Source organism: Corvus cornix, chromosome 17 (genome assembly GCF_000738735.6).
Source record: "Corvus cornix cornix isolate S_Up_H32 chromosome 17, ASM73873v5, whole genome shotgun sequence".
Lineage (NCBI taxonomy): Eukaryota > Metazoa > Chordata > Aves > Passeriformes > Corvidae > Corvus > Corvus cornix.
Window position 1 is genome coordinate 6,027,069 of NC_046346.1, and position 19,237 is coordinate 6,046,305.

A 19,237-nucleotide genomic window follows, 5' to 3' on the forward strand; every position below is an offset into this window, starting at 1 on the left:
GGAGCTCTTTGCATGAGAGACTACAACAAGACCACTGCCTTCTTTGGGTGCAGTGACTAGCCTGACACACTGAGATGACCTGTGCACACCTTATGCCAGAACTTGTCAGGATCAATTCATAGAGAGCAAGTGATCCTCCACAGCTGCTCTGTTTCCCATGGCTGTCAGCTGTAGCCAGCCGTCTTCTCCCTGAACCCCATGGATGGCAGATCCCAAGAGTCAACATGGGCAGCTGGTGATAGCATTTGGCACTTGGTAACTTGTCTGTTAACAATAAGAGACAAAAGCCGTGTCGTGGGTAGTGTAAGGTCGTGTGAGGAAGCAGTTGTGAGTGGGGCTCTTCTCAGGATAAAAAATGGGCATGATAAAAGACATGTACAAGGTACCTCTGTTTGTCTTGGTTTTGGGCTCTGAAACAGTGTCTGTTTGCGGGGGGGACGACTTTATTTCTTTGGAAAAATAGTCGATTATGAGCAATAAGCCAGTTGACTTGTGCCGTTGTGGATAAACAGGATCCTGTCCCAAACAGCTGGTGTGAACCTCCTGTTGCTGTGCTGCCTATGGACACAGCAGTGCCTGCACGACAGCACCTGGCCTTCCCGAGGGCACTTCGGGCTCGGGCACCCTAAGCCCCCTGTCCTGCTCCTGGGCAGCCGGTGGTGGTGGGGGAGAGGGGAACAGCGCAATCAGCGCTGCGTGGATGAACACATCAGTACCGCTGCCACGAGCAGAGGAGGCTGCTACGGGCAGCCTGGGGGCTCCGCCGGCACCGAGAGGGGCTGCGGAGCTCCGGGGGGGTCCCTGTGCCCCGGCTCGGGCGGTGGGGGCTGTAGGGCCATGTGCCTGTGCTGACGGCTTGAACGGCCTCGAGACGGGTTGTGCCTGATGCTACGTCCTCGTCCTCTCCCTGTCCCGCTCGGGCCCCCCGTGCCCCCCGTGCCCCGCCGCGGTGCCGGGATGGTCGCGGGGCGCCCGCCGTTCCCGCCTCCCTCCCGGTGCGACGTGGCGCGCGCCGCCCGTTGCAAAGATGGCGGCGGCGGCGTCCGGGGGGGGGGGGGGTGGGGGGAGATGGGGGCGGCCCCGCCCCTTCTCTCGGCGGCGCGCGCGGTTGGCGCGGGGCGGCGCGCGCGCGGCGGGGATGGTGGCGCGGGGGCTGCGCGCGCTGCGCGGGGCGCTGCGGGCCGGGGGGCGCCGCTTCGGCACGCGCCCCGCGCGCGCCCCCGCCATGGACTACCAGGTACTGCGCGGGGCCGCGCACCGGGCGGGGCACGGGGCCGCGATGGGGCTCCGGTTCCGCGCGGGGCGGCAGAGACACCTCCCCTCCCGACCCCCTTCTGCCGCCGTCTCCCGCAGCCCCGGGCCGTGCCGGCTGCCGCGCGCCACGTGTCTTCGCTTCCTGCTCGGGTCACCCTGCAAAGCGCCGTGCCCCGTGGCAGCACGCGGGTGAGCCCGGCCTGCAGCGGCGGCCGCTCCGGTAGCCACGGCGTGTCCCGGCCGCACGCGGCTGCGCCTGCTGTCGTGGGGGGGGTGATGGCGGTTCCCGGCGTGGAGCTCCCCCCGGGCGGGCGGGAGCGGTCCCGCTCCGCAGAGCTGGAAGCGCCATCGGTGCCAGTGCCACTGCCCGGTGGGCCAGGGTCCGGCTGCCTGGGTGGAGTGTCCCCACACTGGGGACGTGGGTTGGTGCCATGCCAGGTCCCCCCTGCAGCACACGGCGTTGCAGCGCCAGGCTCACGTCCCCTTGGCGTGGGTTTGGCGGGCTCGGTGACCTCTTGTCCCAGGTGCCCCGTGCAGGTGCAGCGTTGCTGCTTCGTTAGCGCCGCTCATTAAGCACCGGCAGGATGGGTGCGCACTGGAGCGCGTCCCGCTCCCGCCGGCGGCGACCTTGTCCCACTGGGCAGCCGTGGGTGCCGGCGCTGGGCTGTGTTGTGCCCCACCGCGGGGCCAAGGGGCACCTGGGGAGGGGCGGGTAACCTCTGCCCATAAGTAGCCTGTCCCCGTGACAAGGTCTGGTGCTGCCGGCACGTTTCCGCGGCACCATGGCGGAGATGCTGCCGGCGTGGGTGACCAGTGACACCGCCGAGGGGACTGAGCCTGAAGGGGTGGGTTAGGGTGCAGCGGGGTCTGGGCAGACTGGCCCCTGGCTCTGTGGGGGTTGGCACGGCCCCAAGGCTGCGGTGATGGGCACCATCCTGATTACCCTGGGGGTCTTTCCAGGATGCAATCCGGATGCTCAACACCCTGCAGACCAATGCCAGCTACCTGGAGCAGGTGAAGCGGGAGCGTGGTGACCCCCAGGCCCAGCTGGAAGCCATGCAGGGCTTTTTGGAGAGGAGCGGACTGAAGGTGAAGAGCTGATCCCTGTCCCTGTTCCCCCTGTCCTGTCAGCAGTGCCACCATGCTTGACACTGGCTGCCACGGGGGTCTCACAGGGTGGTTGAACTCTTACAGGTCGAGGACCTGGATCGACTGAACATCATCCACGTCACGGGGACGAAGGGCAAGGTGAGGCGGGTGGGCGGTGCTGTGGGGGATTGGGGGGCTGAGGGGGGGCTGCTGGTGTCCCTTGCTCTGTTTGCCCCTGCTCTGGAACAGGGGGTTTAACACCTCTGTCTCCTCAGGGCTCAGCATGTGCCTTCACTGAATGCATCCTCCGCAGCTACGGGCTGAAGACGGGCTTTTACAGGTGGGCATGGGGGTCAGGAGGGTTTTGAGGGGCCAGTGGAGCTGTGCCTGACTCTTCCTCCTGCTCTGTACCCCCAGCTCCCCTCACCTCGTGCAGGTGCGCGAGCGGATCCGCATCAATGGGCAGCCCATCAGCAAGGACCTCTTCAACAAGTACTTCTGGCTGGTCTATAACCGCCTGGAGGAGACCAAGGTGGGGGCAGCAGGGTTTGTGGGGGTGGTCCCTCCCTTGGGTCCCCTGCTCCCAGGGCCATGTGCTCACCCTCACCCTGCTCTGCCTGGCAGGACCCGGTGCATGCCAGCATGCCGGCGTATTTCCGCTTCCTCACCATCATGGCCTTCCACGTCTTCCTGCAGGAGAAGGTCAGTGGTGGTGGCCTCCAGCTTGTGACAGAGATGTCAGGTTGGTGGGGACCTCAGGGAGGGGGGATGTGGGATCCAGCCCGCACTTGGGGCAGAATTTGTGTGGGTCAGGCTATCGTGGCTGTAAACAGGGGATGCTGTGCCAGGTGCATGATTCTCCCATACATAGCGGGGTGTGCTTAGGTGTGTGTTTGGAAGGGGTGGTGGCAGGGACCCATCTCCACCCACATCCCTGAATCCATGGGGACATATGCTGCTGGTGGCTCTGATGGCTCCAGTGTCCCCGTATCCCCAGGTGGACCTGGCGGTGGTGGAAGTTGGCATTGGCGGCACCTATGACTGCACCAACATCATCAGGTAGGAGCTGGCAGGGCTGAGCCTATCCCCAGGGCTGCCAGGGCCTGATGTCCCCACAGTGGAGGGCGGAACAGCAGGGAAACTGCCGTGCTGCATCCCCAGGGCACCGGTGGTGTGTGGGGTCTCCTCCCTGGGCATCGACCACACCAGCATCCTAGGGGACACCATGGAGAAGATCGCCTGGCAGAAGGGGGGCATTTTTAAGGTAAGGAGACCTGGTCTTCTCTCTCTTGTGTTTCTGGGGTGTGTTCCCCCATGTTCCTGAGCACCCCCATGTCCCTAAGCACGCCCATCCTTCCCAGCCAGGTGTGCCGGCATTCACCGTGGCGCAGCCGGAGCGGCCGCTGGAGGTGCTGAGGGAGCGAGCCCAGGAGCGGAAGGTGAGTTGGTGGCAGGGGCGTGGATGGGGGGTGCCCCGTGGCGGGGAGCTCAGCCTCCTCTCCCCGCAGTGTCCTCTCTACCTCTGCCCAGAGCTGGATGACTTTGAGGAGGGCTGCCGGGCGCTGGAGCTGGGGCTGGCGGGTGCCCACCAGCGCTCCAACGCTGCCCTGGCCTTGCAGCTGGCGCGGATGTGGCTGCAGCGCCACGGCTGCCAGGGTAAGGTGGGGGGACGGGGACAGGGGGCCTGACCCCACCAGGGCCCCTGAGTGGGATATCTGTCCTCCCTAGCTCTTGGGGAGCTGAAGGAAGTGCCGCCGAGCACCGAGCTCGTGGGGAGGCCAGTGCCAGTGGCGCCTGCCTTCCGACTGACTGATGCCATGATTCAAGGTGCAGTATGGTCATGCTGGGACCCCCCATCGCCATGTCACAGGGCTTAGCGGGGTCATGCTGGACCCCAGCCACTGCCATGTGTGCTGGAGGGCACAGTCTGCCCTACACTGGATCCCCATGGGGGTGCCAGTGTTGGGGAAGGTATGAGGGTCCCAGCCATGCCCTGTGTTCCCCCAGGCCTGCGGGACACAGAGTGGCTGGGCCGGACTCAGGTGCTCTCCCATGGCCCTGTGACGTGGTACTTGGACGGAGCTCACACCACCAGCAGCATCCAGGCCTGTGTCCGCTGGTTCCGCCAGGCTGCCCTCAACCAGGACAAGCCCCATGAGTAAGGAAAGGATGCAAGGGGAGGACGCACGTTGTGGGGGTGTGGTGGTGGTGCTGGAGGTCCCCTGGGGGCATGGGCCACCTGCCCTTTCTCCCTGCAGTGGTTCTGAGGTGCGTGTGCTGCTCTTCAATGCCACAGGCGACCGGGACACGGCGGCACTGCTCAAGCTGCTGGTGGTGAGGTTTGGGGGGCACGGGGGGGTCACTGTGCCTGGATGCCTGGATTCTCTGCCTGTCTTGGGACCCATTTTGCTGTGGGTGCAGGGAGCCGTGAGGTGGAGCTGGCACCCTGTCTGTCTGTCTGTCTGTCTTGTCTGCCCACCCTGCTGTCCCGGGGTGTATCCCACCTCAGCTCCCCCCTGCAGGGGTCTCATAGCCCTGGGTGTGGGGAAGGGACTTGGATCACCCCCTGCCCCATCCCCTGTAACCCCACTGGTGTGGGACTGGTCCCAGTGGAAATCCCATGGGTGGGTCCTGAGGGTTCCCACAGTGCTGATTCCTCCTGTCTCTGCAGCCCTGTCACTTCGACTACGCTGTTTTCTGCCCCAACTTCACGGAGGTGTCGGTGGCCAACAACGCAGGTGAGTGCTGGGGAGACAGGGTCTCCCACAACCCCCCATCCTGATCCTTCCCCAGCTCCCCCTGCAATCCCTGACTGCTGTCCTCATCACTTCCAGACCAGCAAAACTTCAACGTGACGCTGGAGAATGCCCTGACCCGCTGCCTGGAGAACCAGCGGACGTGGACAACGCTCCTGGAGGAAAAAGTGGGCCAGGACCCCTGGCTCCCATCTCCCCTGTGGGTGGGGGGGCTGCTGCAGCCAGCCCCTACCCGAGGCTCCCTGCTCCTGGTGCCCCCAGCCCCACGACCGCTCAATTCCCCAGCCCTCGTGTTCCCGTGCCTGGCCCAGGCGCTGCAGTGGGTAGCACAGGGCCGGGACCCCCATCTGGCAGCCCCACAGCCTCGGGGGCTCACCCCCACCCCGCAGCCAGCAGTGGGGCTGTGCTGCTGCGGGAGGCAGCCATTGTCCGTGTCCTGGTAACCGGCAGCCTGCACTTGGTGGGGGGGGCCCTGCGGCTGCTCGACCCTGCACTGTCCCAGTAATGGGGGACAGGGCTTTGCACCTCTGTTTACTTGAAGCAACAGTTTTGCCCCCATTGATGCTCAGAGGCATCTGGAGGGTACGTGGGACCTCCCCACCCCATCCTGGCATGGCTGTTTTCACCCCAGTGCCTTTTGCCTGTGCCCTTCCCGGGACACTGTCCGTGGGGGGATGTTCCTGGCCTCCATCCCCTCCCTAGTGAGACTGACTGGGGGGACCCCCACGGTGTGGGGGGCTGCCTCAAGCTGTGATGAGGTCCCAGTGCCTGGGGGGCTGGTAGGTGGGAGCCTCAAGCTGTGGCAAGGCTTGGCATCAGGGCGCGATTAATTTAACATAGGGAAGATTTTTATTATTGATAAGAGTTTGTAACTTGGACAGGGAGCTGGGGGCGTGGTGGGTTCTGCCCGTTGTTCTGTGGGAGGGCAGCAGCCTCGCACCATCCTCCACAAATAAACCTCTTGCTGCTCCCAAGGGTGCCTGCTGCCTTCTAGGGGGGATGCAGGAGGGGCACGGGGGTCACCCCAAGTGCTGGGGCATGTCCAGGGGGCACCCACTTCTTCCCCCCCCCATTTGATGGGGAGCCTTGTGGGAGGCTTTGGCAATAGCTGCTCTTTCTGCCTCCCCACTGCAGCGGGGGACCCCAGGGGGGTTGCAGGGTGCCCCCCCCCGGCGTGGGCTGCCCTTGGGGGGCCAAAGCATTCACTGAATGAGTAATGGAGGCCCCCTCTGGGCTTGGCCTGAGGTTTGGGGCAAAACATCAGCTTAGTGGCACTGGGGTGGGTCCCTAAGTCCGTTGGCCGGGGGCTGCGTGGGCTCAGGGGGTCCCGGGGGCGTCAGGCCATGCTGCTGGTAGAGCAGGGGGTGCTCTGCGTGCTGCCGATGCTGTGGTTGGTGCTGCTGCTCTCCGAGGCCGGCGCCGTGCTGGAAACCGGCTGCAGTTTGGAGATGGGACCTGGCTCACACCGCCCGCCACGGGGAAACACCAAGGGGAAACCACACTCAGGGCAAACAGTGGTGGCCTTGGCTCAGCCCCATGGGACCTTCCAGCCCTCATACACAAACCCTCAGGGATCACTCCCCAGCTGGCCCCACAGCCCCTAGGATGGAGATGAGCAGGAGTGAGGACAGATGGCAGAGGGGCCCCCAGTCAAGTAGGAGGGACCCTGAGGAGCTGTAGACACCTGGAGCAGGGTTATTCCCCTGTAGCATTGCCAGGACTGTACAGATGAGGGCAGTGGAGCAGCCTGGCTCACCTGGGGACTTTGGCCAGGAGGGATAAATGGGCAACCCAGTAAGGTACATGCACGTGGCACCCCCATCCCACTACGGGGGTCCCCAGCGGTGGTGGATACTCACGGGTGTGTGAGTAGATGTACCAGAGCCCAGCAGTGAGGAGTGCCCCGATGAGGAAGGCACCAAAGGTGATGCCCAGGACAGCGGCCAGCCCCAGCCCACGGTCTGTGGGAGGATGAGACTGTCAGCACTGCCACTCCCATTCCCACTGACCACCTCCCTTGCCCTGAACTCACAGCTGAGCGGCCGCCAGGCATCCTTCACTGTCACCTCCAGGACCTTCTCGAAGATAGTGTCGTTCTGTGGAGGCGGAGGTTGGGGTGAGAGGGGGAAGACGTGCACCCCTATAGGGTGACAGAGCTGGGGGCCCCCAAGCTTTTCGTGGACCGGGGAATGCTGCTCCTGGATCCATCACCCAATGGTGTGGGACAAACCCATCAGGCTGCTACTGCCGATGGGGACCAGCATGGTGGCATCACAGGGTGGGGGGTTACACTGACCTGCAAGCCAGCCTTGCACTTGAGCATGGCAGAGAAGGGAATGTGTCCATCCTCAGGAATGGTGTAGGTGAAGCGGAAGCGCCAGACCTTCCTCCCATGGCTGCTGGGAGGGCCCTCCAGCACGGCCACCCCAGCGCCACGGGCCTCCCCACCCTGCACCAGCAGCACTGGCTCCTTCCCTGAGGCCACCAGCCAGCACTCCTTCAGCTGCAGGTCAGCTGGGTGATCCATCCACCGCATGGACGCCTGTGTGGGGTGGGAATGGGGCACACCGTCATGGTCACTGGCCCAGAGATGGCTGGACTGCCCAGCCTGGGCACCGGGACAGTGGCAGTACCTGCACAAAGGCCTCCTTGTTGATCTCCAGCTCCGTCTGTGGTGCCTCGAAGGCAGCGGTGGGGAAAAGGCGCAGGAAGAGCTCCCGCGGGATCTCGCACTGGAAGCCCACCTGCAAGAGGGAGCAGCACTGAGGGGGCACCCAGCACCCAGCCGACAGTGACACTGGCACCTTCTTCCACCCCTGGGCACGGCGGGAAACCCAGCCCTTACCCGCACACTCCGGAGCACTGCATCCTTGGCCAGGCTGAGGATGAGCTGCAACAAGGCAGAAAGGTTGGGTCAGTCAAGTGGTCCCCATTGCCAGGGTCTGTTTTCGGGATGGGATGGGATGGGATGGGATGGGATTGTCCCACCCACACACTCCCCCTCCATCTCAGCCCTGGGATGCAGTATGATGTTTCCAGCCGTGCAAAAGCAAGGAGGTCCTGGTGGAGAAGCCCCAATGGCAATCACTGAAGCTCTCATGGTCCATCAGTGGGACTGGGGGCAACATCCCCAGCCAGCCCCCCTCTCACCTCATTGTCGGCATAGCCCCTGCCCTCCAGTGAGGTGCCACAGTGGCTGAGGGGGCTTTTCAACATGAAGTGGGTGGCATTTTTCTCTGCCTGGCAGCTGATGTCCCTCAGGGTGATGTTCACCACATCCTTGATTGGCTGGGAGGAAAGCACACTGTAGTCATCCACTGACTGGAGACAGTCCCGTGCCACCCACCCCAAGCACCCAGAGGAAAATGCAACTTTTGAGTGATGTTGGTGGACATTGGGACCCCTCTCCACACTCCTCACCTCCAGGTAAGACCTGATGATGACGATCTCCATGGTTTCATCTGTGCACTTCCAGGGCTTGAGTGTGAGCAGCACCTGGTGGGGCAAGTCTGGGGGCTGTGTGATGACAAGGGGGGTGGTTGTCACAGGTGTCTTGGCCATCTCTGCAGGACAGGAAGATGAGTGGGGGGCTGAGTGGGAGTGGTGGGAGCCCCCATCCCGCCCAGCCCTGGGGTGCCGGAGGCCTCACCGTGCCCCTGGATCTCCAGGCTGATGTGGGTGCTGGCAGGGATGGCAGAGTAGGATGCAATGACACTGTAGTTCTTCTCGAAGGCTTTAGCGATGAGGTCCTGCTCTGTGTCAGGCAAGAGAACCCCAGGGAACAGCGTTGGGAATAAGGGCACCATCCTGTAACTCCCAGAGACCTGCAGTGAGGAGGAAAGGGGGGAACCATAGAGGGGCTAAGTGGAGACCGGATAGCCGGGGGTGCATGAGGCAGGGTTCATCCCAGTTATGAGGGCTTGCAGCAAGGGGGCTGCCACTTCCTCATGTCTAATGTCTCCAAGTACCCTCCTGCCACCCTCCCCATCCCACCAGCATCTCCTGGGCACCTGGCAGACCCCTTGGTGGGGGTGGTGGGGAAGACACGTTCCCCTCAGCCTACCAGTAACTGGATGTAGCACTTCAAGGAGAGGGACCAGGTGAAGTTGGCCTTGCTCTGCAGGATGAGCATCTGGTTGCCGACAGATTTCTCGGGACAGCTCAGAGACAGGTTCACCTCTTTGATGGGGGAGCTGCAAAACCACAAGACCTCCCTTCTCAGCATTCCCCACCAACAGGTCCCACATCCAACTCGGGATGTGGGGCTCTGCCTTTGAGACACCCTAACACTTTCCCAAGCATCTCCAAGCATATCCCACCACCTGTCCCACTGCTGGCACCGTGGTACCTGGGCTCCGACTGCAGATGGATGATGTGAGCAGCCCTGGAACTCTGGGCGTCACTACGTGAGCAGCTCTTCACCCCGTGGAAGAAGACCTCAGTCTCAAGGTGCAGAATGGCATTGAAGTTCTCCTGGGGAATGCATTCTGGAGGGCTGCGGGCATCTGTGTAGGCGGTGGGGTCATCTAAGTCAAACTGGGCTCAGGGGGTGGGGAGAGGCTCAGGGCCAGAGGCATCAGTCCCCATGGCATCTCCCCGGGGAAGGTGCTTTGCCCCAGGAGGTTGTTACCCTTCTGGAGCAGGAAGATCATTGCTGCCCACTCCAGCCCCCCAGTGCTAGCCCCAGCCTCACGCACCTTCTCCCAGGTGGAGCTGGACCCTGCGGGGGTCCTGCAGCTCACTGTATGATGTGATGCCCCCGTAGGTAGCCAGAGCCCAAGTCAGCAGCTGCTCCTTGCTGGAGACCATGGGTGGCTCAGGGTTTGGTGCTCCGATGGCCTCCGGGCTGAGATGGGCATCCTGTGGGCCAAGTGACAGCCTAAGCCAGGGTGAGGGGCAAGGCACATCCCTCCCTTACACAGGCTGGCATGGGAAAGCAAGGAAACCTTTCCCCACAGTGTGCAGGGTACACATGTGAACCCTAAAACAGGTGAGTGTCCCTGGAGCCTGGGCTGGGGGCCACCCTGGATGAATGGGGATTTTCGGGGCCATGAGCTGGGAGCAGCGAGAGCGGCCAGTGGCACGTGGAGGGCTCAGCCCACTTTATTATTAGCCACAAACAAAGCAGGAGGTTTATTTTGCTAACAAAGCGCCTGACCCCGGCTCAGCTCACTGGAGCCAAACCCCATCTCTGACCTTCCTCCCGCCAGCCGGAGGAAATGGGAGCTTTTTCCAGCCCTGTGCGTCATTCCCTGCCTGGCCAGCCCAGTGCTCGGCGCCGCCAGCAATAGTCAGGAGCATCCCCTCCTCCCTGAGGCACCACAAGCATCATGTCTGGTAATCAGGGGGACCAGTGACACCCTTAAACACCCCCATGGATGGCCCCAGCCCTGCTTCCCCCTGGGATTGCTCCCGATGGTCTGTGGCACTCACGGTGCGGATGATCAGGTTTGAGCACGGGGAGGTGATGCTGGCAGAGCAGCGGGCACAGAGGAGAACGAGCACTGCTGACCGGCTGCAGGTATCATCTCGTGGAGTGGCTGTTACCATCAGTGGGACAGGAGAGGCCTGGGGTGGAAGAGAGAGTGTCACCACCATGCCACCAAGCCCCAACTGCTGTCACCTTCCTGGCTGCCCCCTGGAGCCAGAGGGAGCAGGGAGAGACCTCAGGCTGGCCCTGAGGATGAGCCATGCAAGAGGCAGCCATGGGTGGGTTTAGGGGGCAGGGATGCCACATGGGTGTGTACCCACACTGGCAGGGGCAAACACTCCCTGGCTCCCCTAAGCAAGGGACCAGCGGTATCCCCACCTGGAAGATGGTGGTATCCCCACACCGGTGTCCAGGACACCCCACATAGTGGGGTCTAGACACCCCCTTCTTAGGGACCAGGGCATCCTTGAGTTAGAGATGAAGTAATCTCTGCACTGGGTACGAGGATGTCACCCCTCTGTGGACTGGGGTATCCCCACACTGAGGACTGGAGCATCCCTGCACTGGGCTAGGGCATCTCCACCCTGAGCACTAGAGCATCCTCACTGTAGGTACTGGGATGTCTCCCACTGAAGACTGGAGAATCCCCACCCTGGCCACTGGGACATTCCCCTGGCAGGTTTCCCAGCCCTATCCCAGCATGGTGCAGCTGCTCCAGGCTCAGGTGCAGAGATGCCTGGGCACAGTGGTGGCACACAACATTCCTTGTGGCTAGCACTCCCTGGTTGCCTCCAGCCAGAAATCCGGATGGGGAAGTCAAAACTCCAGGTGCTAAATTTGGCAACTGCTGCCTGAATAGCAGCTCTCAAAGTTCTGAGCCAGGCAGTGGGCAGAGAAAACCAGCCGGGGACTGGGTGGGTGGATGCTGTTGCCAGTGCCGGGCACAGGGCTGGTGGGATGAGGCTGTGGGCATCCCGGCCTGGCCATGGCCCCGTGGCAAGCGTGGGTGGCCAGGGACCCTGGGTGGCCCCGAGCGCTGGGGAGGAGCTGGTGGCGGCTGTTTTTCCTGCCGCGTGTTTTGTGGCACTCCATTGTTTGGCTGCGCGAGTGGCGGGAGCCTCGGCGCTCCCCACCGCCGCCTTTTCGGTTATTTTTTTCTTTTTCTTCTCCTTTTTTTTTTCGTCGTGGGGATCTGCTTATAGAAAGCAGCTTCCAGTAATTCTTCTATAAGTGGAGCCGCGTCCCTGCCCAGCTTCCCCTGCGCGCCACAGGGCTCGGTGCCGCAGCCGTGACATCAGTGCGTGTCCCCTGTTGCTGCTGGTGACAACCCCGGGGCACCCCCAGCCCTGGCACTTATCCAGGATGCCAAGGCCAGGTCACACCAGGCTAGGCCAGAGGAGTCCTTGTAAAACCGACCCTCCCCAGCGCCTCCTGGCCTGGCTCCCCCTCTGCTCCAAAAGCAGAACTGGGAGAACTGGGAGGTGGCAGAGAGGGGGGAGTGTGGCGCCGGGTGGCCCAGGGCTGGGCCAAAATCGGGTGCTGGGCCCCAGCCAGCTTGAGAGAAGCCAGGCTGTCCTACAGAGCTGCCATGCAAACCCATGCGCTGGTGCAAACCCACCCAACAGTGCCAGCCAGTACCAGCGCCAGCTCTGCCACTGCCCTGCACCATCCTTGCCCCAAAGCACCCACAGTGTGGTTATAACCCCCGGTACGGCCATGCCAACATTGGCAGACAGGTTTCTGCTTGCCACTCCTTCCTCCATCCCTCCCTTCATCCCTCCTTCCATCTCTTCCTCCATCCTTTCCTCCATTCTACCTTCCATCCCTTCCTCCATTCCACGTTCCATCCCTCCCTCCCGCCCCAGTGTGGTCACCGCTGGGTACCCGTGGCTCTGCTCAGGTCCTGAGCCAGAACCAGGCCACCTTCCCCAGGGAAATGGAGTGTCCTGAGGTGTCCAGCACAGGAATATCTGCTTGGCAGCATGGGCTATTAAAGAATTTGCCTCTAAAGTCTTTAAAGCCCCATCAGGGGCAGACATGCCCATGGCTGTGCTTGGAGGAGAAGCTTGGAGAAGGTGCCATGGAGGAGGTTAATCCAGGTCCTTTCACTGCTCCTTAGTTAGAGGAAAGTGTTCACAGCTGGGACACCCTGCCTGCTGAGGACAGTGACAGGGTGACAGTGCTGTGGTGACAGTGTGAAGTGACAGTGTAAGGAGATGTTCTGGGGGGATGCACTGGGACCCCTCTCGCCCACCTTGGACCACCTGACGCTGAGGACATGGACTTCATGGCCAGTGTCCAGGGAGCTGTTGCTGACGCAGCCCCGTGGCACCGTGCTGGTGGCATAGGAGAGGATGATGGGTGGCTCCGCTGTCACCGGCTGCAGGTCACAGCCCTCGGCTCTCCCGGGGCCTGGGAGGAAAACAAGAGACTGTCAGTCCCCGCCGCACGGATGTGGGGTGACACAACACGGGCTGACACGATGCGGGAGGGGGTTGAATGTCTGCGCCAGCGCCGGCACTGCCCCTGCAGCCTCAGCCCCCGGCCCGGCGTCAGCACGGCCCCACCGTCAGCACAGCACCCCCGGGACCATCTGCTACGTGTTTGCTCGGGGCCCGTCTGCCACCGCCAGCCCCCTCCGCAATCACGTTAATGACCCTTGGATCCGGGCTGGAAAAATCCACTGTCCCCGCTCGGCACTGCCGCTTGCCAAAACTCGCACCCAGCAGCCCAGAAGGCTGGGGCAGTTGCGGAAGCCCCCCCCCCCCGCCGCCGCATTCCTCCGCCGCAGGAAAATGGGAAGCGCAGGTATGGAAATGGCTGTAAAGCTCATCCTCCGCGGGCGCTGAGGCGTGAGCTTTGCCCCATCCCAAAGCCCCCGGCGGCGCGCGGCGAGCGGGGCCGGCCGGCGGCTGCCAAGGGAAATCCTGAGCGCAAACAGCCATTTGAAGGCCTGATCCTGTAAATCCCCACGTGCCTCGACAGTTTCCTCTGTCTCAGGCAGCCCTGCTGTGGCCGGGCTGTCCTCAACTTGGCCCCGAGGAACCGTCTGCACCCATGGGTGCTCCCTTCCAGAGCGCTGGGCAAGATGGACCCCCGTGGTCATGGCTGGGGGCTTTCTATGGGGCAACAGTGCCTGGGATGCTGTGTTTTCCTTTGGAGGTGGCCACTGAGCTCTGTCCCTTCCCACTCCATCTTTTCCCATCCCTGGCGGCTCCAGCCAATGCACAGGGAGATGTCTGGACTGCACTCTGGGTCCACCCAGCCACCCGCACTGGACTGCGGCTAGAGGGTGTGATGCTCCAGGTCACTGAGTTTTTAGGATGCAGCACCTGGCAAAGGGCCACTCGTTCCAAGCCATGCCCATCATAGTGTCCCTGACATGCATCTCACCATTGGGGTGGCCTGGCTGTGGTGCTGGGGTCATGGCACAGACCCCTGGTGACGCTGCTGTGGGCCCACTTATTGTCCAACGCTTCCTCCCCCCAGAATGGCGGCCGTGTGGCCGGCAGCATCGGGAGGAAGATAAACAGCCGCTTATCTGGGCGCCACAGGCTGTGTCCCTCTTCCCTTCCACTCCTGCCCTGACGGCACTGGGCATGGCTGTGTGGCCTCAGCACCGCTGGGCAGAGGACAGGCAGCTCGTCACTCCTTGGGCAGCATCTTGCTGGGAGGTCAGGCAGGGCTGGGGGCCGTGGCTGGGCTCACCCCTGGCGCAGGGCAAGGATGCCAGCGGAGGGGATGAGGGGCAGCGGTGCCAGTTGGGCACTGTCTGTCCCTGGGGAAAGCAGCGGGCTCCAGCATTATGTCAGGATCAGATAAGGGGGCTCAGCTGGGCCGCTGGGGCGATCAGATAAGGACACTGTTATTTTTGTAGTCCAGGAAAGGGAAAAAAAATTAAAAGGAAGAAAGAAAGAAAATCCCCTTTATGTTTTTCCAACCTGCACTCTCCCTTGCTTTGGTGCAGCTGAGATCAGGGAATGGGGATGATCCTGCTGTGGCTCCCCCGTGGGTCAGGGGCTGGGGGGGCAATTCCTGGGGTTTTGGGAGCAGATGAAAGGCCTGGGCAGAGAGCAACACCGGGGTGGGGGGCACAGGTCAAGGGTGGCTCTGGCGGCACAGGATGTCCATGGGATGGGCAGCGACATTTTGGCACCCTTGCATCCGGCTGTGTTGCCTCGACACTTGTGTAATGTGCTGATCCCGCTCAGGAATGGGGATGGACCCTGCACTGCAAACCTGAATTCTCATCCTCTGAGCCACTGCTGGCTGTTGGACCATGCTGAGGTGGCACTGGGGCTCAGATGATGGGGTGGATGGATCAAGGCGTTAGGCCTGACTCAAGCCACATCATTCCAGCCACTCTCTAAGTCAGACAGGTGCCAAGAAGCCTCTCCTCAGACATGGGAGGGGACGACCCAGAACATGCTCACCCCATGGGGAGCAGTGCTGGCCCCTGTCGAGGGGGCACAAAGTCCCTCACCTCTGGAAGCTGGTTGTGTCTGTGAGACACCCTGACAATGCACCCACCAAGAGCACCCCAGTCCCACATCACTGCGTCCACCATGGACATCCCAGCCCCATAGCACTGTGCCCACTGTGGGCATCCCGGTTCCACGGCACTGCACCCGCTGTGGGCACTCCCAGCCCCAGAGGTTCCTGTGAGGAAGAAGCAGCACCTGGACAAGGTGTGAGTAGCACAGGTAGGCAGGGTGGGGACCATATGTCACAGCTACGCAGGACATGGACCATATAGCACAGATACTCAGGATGGGCACCATATGGCACAACTACCTAGGACAGTGACAATATGGCACAGTCATATAGGATGGGCCTCATATAGCACAGCTGCATAGGGACCGTATAGCTTCACCACATAGCACAGGGACTGTGTGCCACAGCTATGAAACATGGGGATCATATAGCACAGATAAATAGGACAGGAACCATAGGGACAGACACTCAGGGTGGGGACCATATGGCACAGCTATGTAGGACTCAGCCCATACAGCACAGCCCTGTTAGGGTATGTATGGCACAGCCATATAGGATGGAGACTGTCAGGGACAAATACAAAGGTCATGGACACATGGCACTGCTACGCAGGACACAGATGACATTGCACAGGCCTGTAGGATGGGGACCAGATGGCACAGCTGTGTGGTATAGGGACTATACATCACAGACAGGAAGGACAAGACCTCTGTGGCACAACGGCACAGGATGTGTAGCATATGGCACAGTTATACGATGGGGACTGTACAAGAAATCTACAGAGGACACTGACCTTACTGCACATCTACATAGGGTAGGGACACCATGGCACTGCCATAGGGCAGGGACAGTGGCACAGCTATAGGATGGGGACCGAGCCTCACAGTTACACAGGACACGGGACTTACTGTACATCTACAAGGATGGGAACTGTATGGCACAGCTATAGGGGACATGGCCCATATGGCACAGCCTCACTGGACAGGGACTGTCTGGCACAGCCATAGACAGGGTTGTGATATGAGAGAGTGGGCATCAAGCCTGGCAGTGGGGCCACCCCAGCAGCACCCATGAGCACTGGCCCCAAGGTGACCAGGAGGGACCAACCCAGCCAGGACACTCAGTGTCGCTGGCCCCAACCTCTCCAGGCAGCTGCTGCCTTCCCAGTTCCCTTCCCCTCTGTTGGTGGGCCATGTCCCTGAGTGCCCCAGGTCCCTCTCCCCCAGCTCCATCAGCACTGGCGTCCCTCCTTGAAATTCCCCCTGTGGCTTTGCAGGGATCTCAGGGTGGCTCTGACTGCTCTGAAGGCGGATAAGCCCCCAACTCCCACATGAGGCTTTAAGGGTTTTTTCCCATTTCTCATCCCCTGCTCCATCCCCACATCCCATGTAAGGTTTTAAGGATTTTTTCCAATTTCTCATCCCCACCTCCTGGTCAACCCCTCCATACTCCACAGTGCCGGGAAGCCACCAAAGCCACCCCAGACCCCCCGTGTGCCACCGTCATGGTCGGGACTCAGCCAGGGCGTCTTCAACACCTCCCACGCCCCGGTGACGCAGCCGGGATTTCGGGGGTCCCAGGGAGCGGCAGGGCTGTGCTGTGTGCGTTCCGGGAATCGGGGTGGGTTTGTCCCTTCCCACATCGGAGCTGCTCCCCAAAATTTCCTCTCCCGGGGGGTTCCCGGGGGGGACACTGCCTGTGCGGGGACAGCCGGGACCCCTTTGGCCACCGACCCGGAGTAACCGGTGGGTGCCGCCGCGGCGGCTGTCCCGTCCGGAGGTCCCCGTCCCGAGGTCCCATCCCGCGGGTCTCATCCTGGGGTCCGGTTCCCTGGTGCCCCCCGTCCCCACTCCCGGGCGGCCGAGCAGCGCCAGGAGCAGCGCAGGAGCGGGACGGAGCGGGGCCCATGTCCGCCTGCGGCCCGCTCCCCGGGAGCCAGCGCCGAGTGCGGGCGGCGGCAGCGCAGGGAAACCGACTCCCTTCGGAGGAGGGTCCGCGGCGGAGGAAATCCGCTGGCGGCGCTGGGGCCGGCCGACGGGGCCGGGGGGGGGGGCGGAGAGGATGGATCCCCCGTCCCCCGGAGGCGCCGTGCCTCAGTTTCCCCACAGCGCCGTGCGGAGCTGCAGCTCCGGAGGGGCGCACTGGAAGCGCCCCAGGCGGGGGGAGGGCACTGGTACCCGGGGTAAGTGCAGCCAGGGACTCCCAGGGCTGGCACTACTGAGGGGAGGGATGGGATACAGGGGTTCTGGTCGGGTCCACCCACCCAAATTATTCCCGAGCTGCCCCCAGTGATGGGGATGAGGGCCTGCCCCAGGCCATGGGGACAGGCGCTGGCCCAGGCGATGGGGAAGAGGGCTGCCCCCGACATTCAGCTCCCACTGCTCCCAGCCAGCACCCTAGCAGGGCTAGTCTCAGGCTAGTGGGTCCCCCATGGCTCTGGACGCCCACTCTGGTGGGCAGGGGGAAGCCCCCGAGCACTACTGCCTGCCTTGCCTGTACCCTTGGCCCGGCCACAGACGGGGCTGCCCGGACACCCCTACCTGGCAGGTGGGCTTGGGGTCAGGAGATCCCTTGGGACAAGGGGGCCTGGGTGAGTGAGTCACGGGCAAGGGGGTCACAGCTGAGCACCGCCGAAGTGGGAGCCATGAGGTGGCTGGGGGAACCCCGGAACCCCCTTGCGCACTCCTGCCCCATTCCTCCCCACACCTCTCTGCTGGCCGAGGTGAGAGCCGGCACACAGCTATCAGTGGGGCTGAGACCCTCACGCCGGGGGTGGGCGCAGGTCCCCGGGGGTGGTTTTCATCTTGACTCACGGTTCACGGGCATGGGGACAGAACGGAACGTGCCAGGGAAGTCAGCGCCTGTCCCCAACAGCCAGGATGTCGCCGGAGATGTCGGTGACCCGGGGTGAGCAGCAACCATCTCCCATGACAGAGCACTGCCATCTCCTGGGGACCGCGGGGACGGGTGCTCACCCGGGGATGGGGACAGCGATGGGGACCGGGACATGGCACAGGATCCCCTGGCTCTCCCGCACCCCTCTCCCTGCAGTGACACCGCAGGACAACGACCAAGAGACCCTCGGTGATGGACACCGGGATGATGGCAACCACAGTGTGACAGAGGGAGGGTGACCATGACATGTGCAGCCCCCTGCACCCCATTCAGCCCAGCATCTTCCCCCCTTGCAGCATATGGGATGGCCTTGGGCTTTCAATCCAGAGGAAAAGCATCTAAACCCCAACACCAAGCACTAAGGGCAGTACTGGCAAGAAGGGCAGGGTCCGAGTCCCACTCCTTTGCCCTGGGGAAACTGAGGCATACTCACAGCACACTCAAAGAGGGCTGGAGGCACAAGACAGATGGGTCTCCCCACTCCCCAGCTTTAGGCCATGGTGTCCCAAACCACACGACCCCCCTATCCCCTTGTCTCCAGCAGCATGAGGCAGCCACTCGCTGGCCCCAGCCCTGGATCGTTGTCCTGGCAGCATCCCAGCTCTGGCCGGATGGCTGCATCCTTCCTGCCCGCCTGCCTCCCCGCAGTGCCCTGGGCTGTGCTGGTGGCTCGTGGCCCTCCGAGCACGGGCCTGACTGGTGAGTTTGGGTTTTTGTCTTGGGGAGTTTTGTTTTTTCCCTGCTGGCTTCCTTTCTCCACTCTGACTCCTTGGCCTCGTGGCCTTGGCTGACCCCAGTGCTGCCGCCCCTCCTGCCCTCCCAGCTCCCTGGCTCCGTGCCCAGCTCCCAGCAGCCCAAAAGTAAGCGGTGGGGGGCCCTGTTGGGGTTGCAGCTCTGCTGCCTCCTGCCCCCACTGTGGCTGGGTATACCCTGTCCCCAAGCTCCACCGCAGCCCCTCTGCTATGGCATTGTGCCTGGGTGATTCTGTGGGGTGCTGGGGAACCCCCTCATCCCCTGTCCCCCATGCCAGCACCCCCAACTGCTCTGTCTGTTGGGGTCCTGTGACTCACCACCATGGGGGGTTACCCACCCAGTCCCCCAGCCACAAGGACACCCAGCCTGGTGGCCGGGCTCATCTGGGTGTCCCCAGCACATTCGTTATCCTCTGGGATCAGGGCTGAGAAGTGGCACTGATGGCAGTGAGTGTCCAGGCACAGCAGGACAGGGAGCACCCCACTCCAGGGCATCGTGCCAGCACAAACCATCACAGCGCAGCCACTGCATACCCCAAAAAACCCTGACAGCCAACAGAAACAAG

The 19,237-nt window shown here is 62.7% G+C and overlaps 2 protein-coding genes across 2 annotated transcripts; one reads left to right on the forward strand and one right to left on the reverse strand.

The window, feature by feature from the left end:
• Positions 1-1,532: 1,532 nt before the first annotated feature.
• Positions 1,533-6,073, forward strand: FPGS (folylpolyglutamate synthase). The gene is given in 16 exon segments (XM_039561777.1): positions 1,533-2,099; positions 2,215-2,343; positions 2,449-2,502; positions 2,619-2,683; positions 2,761-2,875; positions 2,968-3,045; positions 3,341-3,402; positions 3,505-3,607; positions 3,705-3,782; positions 3,852-3,999; positions 4,072-4,170; positions 4,351-4,501; positions 4,602-4,677; positions 5,015-5,081; positions 5,178-5,462; positions 5,465-6,073. Coding segments are annotated over 16 exon segments (1,713 nt in total). The 5' UTR covers positions 1,533-2,036; the 3' UTR covers positions 5,605-6,073.
• On the reverse strand, positions 5,930-17,850 carry ENG (endoglin). Its single transcript, XM_039561955.1, has 16 exons — positions 17,838-17,850; positions 16,877-17,116; positions 12,785-12,942; positions 10,533-10,667; positions 9,797-9,959; positions 9,448-9,604; positions 9,163-9,292; positions 8,749-8,923; positions 8,520-8,662; positions 8,250-8,387; positions 7,945-7,989; positions 7,733-7,843; positions 7,396-7,641; positions 7,132-7,195; positions 6,959-7,060; positions 5,930-6,554 (listed from the first exon to the last, which is right to left on the reverse strand). The coding sequence occupies exons 1-16, from the start codon at positions 17,848-17,850 to the stop codon at positions 6,436-6,438; spliced, it is 2,139 nt and encodes a 712-aa protein (XP_039417889.1). The 3' UTR covers positions 5,930-6,435.
• Positions 17,851-19,237: the final 1,387 nt, after the last annotated feature.

Bases quoted from the DNA above. Each gene is read 5' to 3' on its own strand.
- ENG (XM_039561955.1), bottom strand. The intron at 9,605-9,796 runs GTGCGTGAGGCT...CCGCCTACACAG, and splicing joins CCAGCTCCACCTGGGAGAAG to ATGCCCGCAGCCCTCCAGAA. The intron at 8,663-8,748 runs GTGAGGCCTCCG...CCTGTCCTGCAG, and splicing joins CCTGGAGATCCAGGGGCACG to AGATGGCCAAGACACCTGTG.